Raw genomic sequence first — 5,551 nt, forward strand, 5'->3', positions numbered from 1 at the left:
AGTGCTTTTCTGTTGTATACTAGGTTTTGCTTACAATCAGATAAGACTGACTTTAGGGCGAATTATTATAAGTTACGTCTCTTGCAAGTGTAAATATATTTTTCACACAAGTTATATTTTCCCTTACTTCGCAATAACTGGTGTAAAGCAGTTTTAATCTTTGAAATTATGAAGTTGGAACGAACGTTAATAATAATAAAACAATAATAGAATTACAATAACAATTTTCTAAACAACAAAATTTGATGAAGAAAATTAATTAACCCAACAATGATCGTCTCTTCCCACAAATCTTAGTGGCCAGTTCTAAATTTATATGAAACTAACTAACTGTTTTTAAGTAACTAACAGTTCTAGTGTTTTAAGTAACTAACAGTTCTTGGGTAACATCAAGTATCTATTAACACACTAGATGTCTATTAAGGCGGCTCGGGTTGGAGTCCCTGCAGTTGTGAATTTTTAACATGTTTCAGTACTCAGTATGACAATCATGATCTTTTCTGGACAAGGAAATACAGTAGATGTTCGTATAACAGAAAATTGGAGTAGGTTCATGACTTGAAACAAAGATTTACAAACTTATTTTCTGGAATTGTTCCAGACTTGATATTTTCAGTAAATTTCAACCATTTTCTAACTCATATATAATCAGTGTTTTTTTCTTATGCTCATAAGTAGTATGTAGTGAAATAATAAATTATACATACAATTTGAATTATAATATCATCGACATCTAGCACTCACTGGACAACATGCTTCAAACGATAGAGCTAAATCATACAATCGAGAAATTTTTCAGCACAGCAAAACTCCTGTTTTGGTGCTCCACAGGTTTACCAACAGTCATCTCCTCGTTGAAATGCTCCCGGTTAGCGGTACCAGCAAAAGTACTTTACTCGATCTAATCGAGCTATAGCAATCAGGAGAGAGACTAATGCGGTTGAGTATACAAGTTGATTTATAATGCGTGGTATTATTAGAAAAAAAAACAAATTAGTAATTAATAATAATAAGAACTACGTAAAATTACTAAAAAATCTCACAATACTAAGCCATGTGCCCTTCAGACATAAAGACTTCGGATGGTATGTAAATGCGAGTTAATGAAGTAACTGGTGAAATTTATTACTATGTCTGAAGTGACATTGTACCATGACACTTTACGCCTTAGAAGTTCCAAATAGTGGCAAAAGCAGGAAGAGAAAACTGGTCGATTTCAAAATTTCCTGGTCGAAGTGTAAAAAAATCTTTGAACATCATAAATGCTATTTTAAGACCTTGCAGCCCAATGATTCAAATCATGTTTTTGTTAGATTATCTTTTTGAACATATGAATGAGGATATCCACTAGTTTTTATTTATTTTAATTAAAAAGCAGGGTACGGAATTATATATATGCAATATTGATAAAGTAAGTATACCTAAGTAAATCCCTTTAAACTATGCTGACTGAAAATAACCGCATGCCATGTTTCTACAGAAATGATGTAAGTGGTGTTAAGAATCTATCGAAAGTCCAAGAGAGAGCAAATAGAGTGGAATTCAAAAGATCTTTCTAAAGATTTGACAAAATATTGTAAAACTTCACGTACAGATATAAAAGTTTGTCTTCTATCACTACGTTAAAGGAAAATCACTCTTCAAGTAGAAATTTTAATTACAGCACCCACGATTGAAATTGGTAAGTTTGATATGGTACACCATTGTCTCCTAATTTCACGATTACAAAGATATTCTTAAATTCTGACACTACACTAGGTAGGCCTATTTAACTTCCTCACTGCTTATAATATTAAATTATTTCAAATACAAACTGAAGGATACCAAATCAAATTTATTGGAAACGATTTGTTATCAAACTAATCTTGCACTACCATAGCTAATGTACATTGAGTATCATTTTAAGATCTTATTTCATAAAATATAACCTTAATAATAAGGACCACAGTTACTACTACCACATTATGCATAAAATGTACAGGACAATTACACTATTTTTTGCTTTCACACCATCTTTCAGGTTTGAAATATATGTAATTTTATACGTTATATTCAAGATGCGAAATAATTAAGATCGATAATTAATTAATAACTAATAACATGTATTTAAAGTTGTCTTTGAACAAATTCTTCAATATTTAGGTAGCCCACTTACCTTTTTGTCTTTTCTTCTTTTACTGCAGATCCGTAATAATCGCTATTACTTGTAAAGAATTTAATATTTACAACTGGTAAATTGGATGAAGCAACTTTCAGGAATACTTCTTCCATAACTATATAGATATCAATTGATTGCAGTATTGTATAAAGTAATAATTATGCAGTATCGTACACTATGTATGTTCGAAAAAAGCAGACATCGTCAACGAATGACACCTTTATAACGTGGACCAATATTTTTTTAGACAAATTCAGACAGTTTATCTCTCTCTATTATCTCCAAATATTGAAAAGTGTTTGAATAAATATTTTAGAGGCATATTTTGACATAACTGTAAATGTGATCACGAAAGAAACTACTTGTGATTTGCTCTTAAATTCAAAAGGAAAGACTATCATGTTCGCATTCAGTCAATCATTTTCGTTTAAGTTAAAGAGAAAGTGCTCCTACATTACAGTAACTTATTTGATTTAGAAAGGTTTAGTAACGTTATCTCGTTGACTGAATTTCAAAATCTAAATAATCAAGAAAGATGCGTAATATAAAATTACCATTCCTTTTCTTTTATTCTTGGGGACATGGTGTCTCATTGGTAGAACGCCCATCTCTAGCGTAAGGGGTTCATAGTTCAATCTCAAATGAGTTTGTGGTGAATAACATCGTGTCCGTTGGTTTTCCAGGGCTTTTCTAGTTTCCTTCCACATTTTAATTCCATCAATTGGCCCTTAATAATTTACTTTCACTAATCATCCATTCTGTTTAGCCTGAAGGGCATAACTAAATGTCGTTAAATTAAATAATTAATTTTAATTTTTCTTTCATGATTACAGTAATTTTTCTGATTTTCTTTTCCAGATTGACACTGATATTGATTGTATGTGAAATAGTTATGAATATGTTGGTTGCAGTAAGTACTAAAGTAACGTCGAAAATTATACCTCTGGAAACAGGTGATAATTCATCTATATTAATTGACACAATTGAATATATTGTTACGAGCCATTTTAAAGACAATCGTATTTTACCTGTAATGGTCAATAGCAAGTTCAATGAGGAGATTCAAAGAATCGTGACAATTTTGGAATATGAACTTTACCAGCCTGTTGTCATTATTAACAAATCAATCAGCTTCTCTACTTCACTGAACATGTCCGTACTAGAGCATCCAAGTCAACAGTTCCTGCTTTTTGTTGAAAATGAAGATAGCTTTAACCAGTCATTATCGTTATTATCTACCATGAATTTCTGGAATTCTAGAGCAAGGTTCCTTGTTGTCATTCGTAACAAAAGTACGATTAACAAAAGTAAAGTTTTTCAGATAGCGTTCCAGAAATCCGTAACTAACATTCTGGCAGTTGTACAATATGAATCTCAAAGCAATGCCAATGAATTCCTTGTTTATACCTATTTCCCGTACATGCAACGTAGTTGCGCAAACATCACAAACGAAGCCATCACACAAGCATGGCAAAAGGGACAATTTGAGAACCAAGAAGATTTGTATCCTGATAAAGTAAGAAACTTATATGGCTGTCCTCTTACAGTCTGCACCTTTAACTTTCCTCCATCAACAATAGTGGAGAAAACAGAAGATGGAAAATTAAACGTAGAGGGTTATGAGGGTAAAATGCTAAAGAGTGCTGCTGGAGCCATGAATTTTACACCAAATGTCATCACACCAACTGATGGAGGTGTTTGGGGTCGCGTTCTAGAGAATGGTACAGCTACTGGACTCGTTGGTGATATAGTTCACGGAAGAGCTGATATTGGTTTTGCTAATGTTTTGTTAAACAAAGAAAGATGGGCAGTTCTTGACATAACAAATATGTATCACACAGGTTGTTTCAATTGGGTAGTTCCAAAATCAGCATTTTATCCACCATCGATGAGTCTCCTACTTCCTTTCACTTTTAGTTTATGGGTTACTGTCATTGCTTCTATCATTTTTTCGGCGATCTCTTTCATAATAATTAACAAAGCATCCACTTGGAATGACAAGGGAAAATTAGATGTTGTGGAAACAATTTTTCTGGTGATCGCAATGGTACTTTTGGTATCAATTCCTGAATATCCAACAAGAACTGCAACTAGAATCTTGTTCGTAACTTTCGACACACTTTGTTTTGTCATAATATCGGCATATACTTCTGGGCTCGTTAGCTACCTCACCATCCCCAGGCGCTACCCCGAAATTAACTCGCATGCAGATCTACTCGAATCAGGGCTTATTTTTGGAGGATCTCCAAATATCCCACTTCACTTGGTCTACAATTACGACAAGACTTTGCAGGAAATCATTTCACAATATGTTGTTGAGAGAAATTTTAATCCTTTTCAACAGATTGACCGTGTTGCTTTGAAAAGAGATTTTGCTATGATAATGGGTAAAGAAAGTCTTGCGTACATCGCTTGGAAGAAGGAGTACCTCGGAGGTGAAAAGGAGCCATTAGTTCACTTCCTGCCACAGTGCTCAGGGACGTATTCAGTAGATATGTATCTTGCAAAGGCCTCTATTTTTCTACACAAGTATAACGATATTATGGCACGAATGGTAGAAAGTGGTTTAACTCATAAATGGATTATAGATTTGGGAGGAAATAATGTTGAGCACATATCCAAATCGTTGGATAGAAGTAGAAAGAAAGAAAATCCAATCAAAATCACGATACGTCATTTAACAGGGCCATTTATTGCATTTTTCATAGGCATTGGATTAAGTATAATTGCATTTGTGCTTATTGACGTGAGGCAGTTTATGATTGATTATCTCCAAAAAATTGTATAGGAACTCAGAAAATTATGCTACAAAGGTATACATAGAAAAATCAAATAAAATATTTATGCATGACTATTTAGTTTTGGTTTCTCTGTTTATAAAATAAATGCATCATTTAAATTTGCGATCTTAACAGGAAAAGAAAACAGTTATTGAGTAAATAAATATGTTTAATCTATTAAGTTTATAAATGTATATGAATCAATCAATTTTTAATGTACCGATCTATTACATCTATGTTAAGGAAGATGCATCTAAGCGAATTATTCGTAATTCGAATTATTTTTATACGCTAATCCACTTATGTGTTTAATCATTCTTGTAGTTTAGGAATGCATTTCTCCTTACAAAATTGATATTAACGTATCATTAGGAGTCATGTTTGCGAATTGTAAAACAATCCAAAAACATAAAACATAGTGCTACACAGGGCCGGATTTAGGGGGGGAAGCTTATGGGGGCTGTAGACCCGGGACTCCAGATGAACGGGTGCCTCCACTCTGATCAAAATCTCAACTGGCTGTCTATGAAGAATCATACAAGATACAGTCATCATCATAAGATAAAATATGACCAAAAATATGAAATAAATTTCTTTGTTTGTTACATGCACC

General features: G+C 32.9%; 1 protein-coding gene across 1 annotated transcript; it reads left to right on the forward strand.

The window, feature by feature from the left end:
* The first annotated feature begins 3,056 nt into the window (after positions 1–3,056).
* Positions 3,057–4,946, forward strand: LOC145676536 (putative glutamate receptor). Its single transcript, XM_081747365.1, has one exon. It carries the CDS (start codon positions 3,057–3,059, stop codon positions 4,944–4,946), a length of 1,890 nt encoding a protein of 629 aa, XP_081603491.1.
* The last annotated feature ends 605 nt before the right edge of the window (positions 4,947–5,551 follow it).

Source organism: Thermobia domestica, unplaced genomic scaffold, assembly GCF_964235325.1.
Source record: "Thermobia domestica unplaced genomic scaffold, izTheDome1.hap1.1 HAP1_SCAFFOLD_201, whole genome shotgun sequence".
Classification (NCBI taxonomy): Eukaryota; Metazoa; Arthropoda; class Insecta; order Zygentoma; family Lepismatidae; genus Thermobia; species Thermobia domestica.

Bases quoted from the DNA above. Each gene is read 5' to 3' on its own strand.
- LOC145676536 (XM_081747365.1), top strand. From the start codon at position 3,057: ATGTTGGTTGCAGTAAGTACTAAAGTAACGTCGAAAATTATACCTCTG.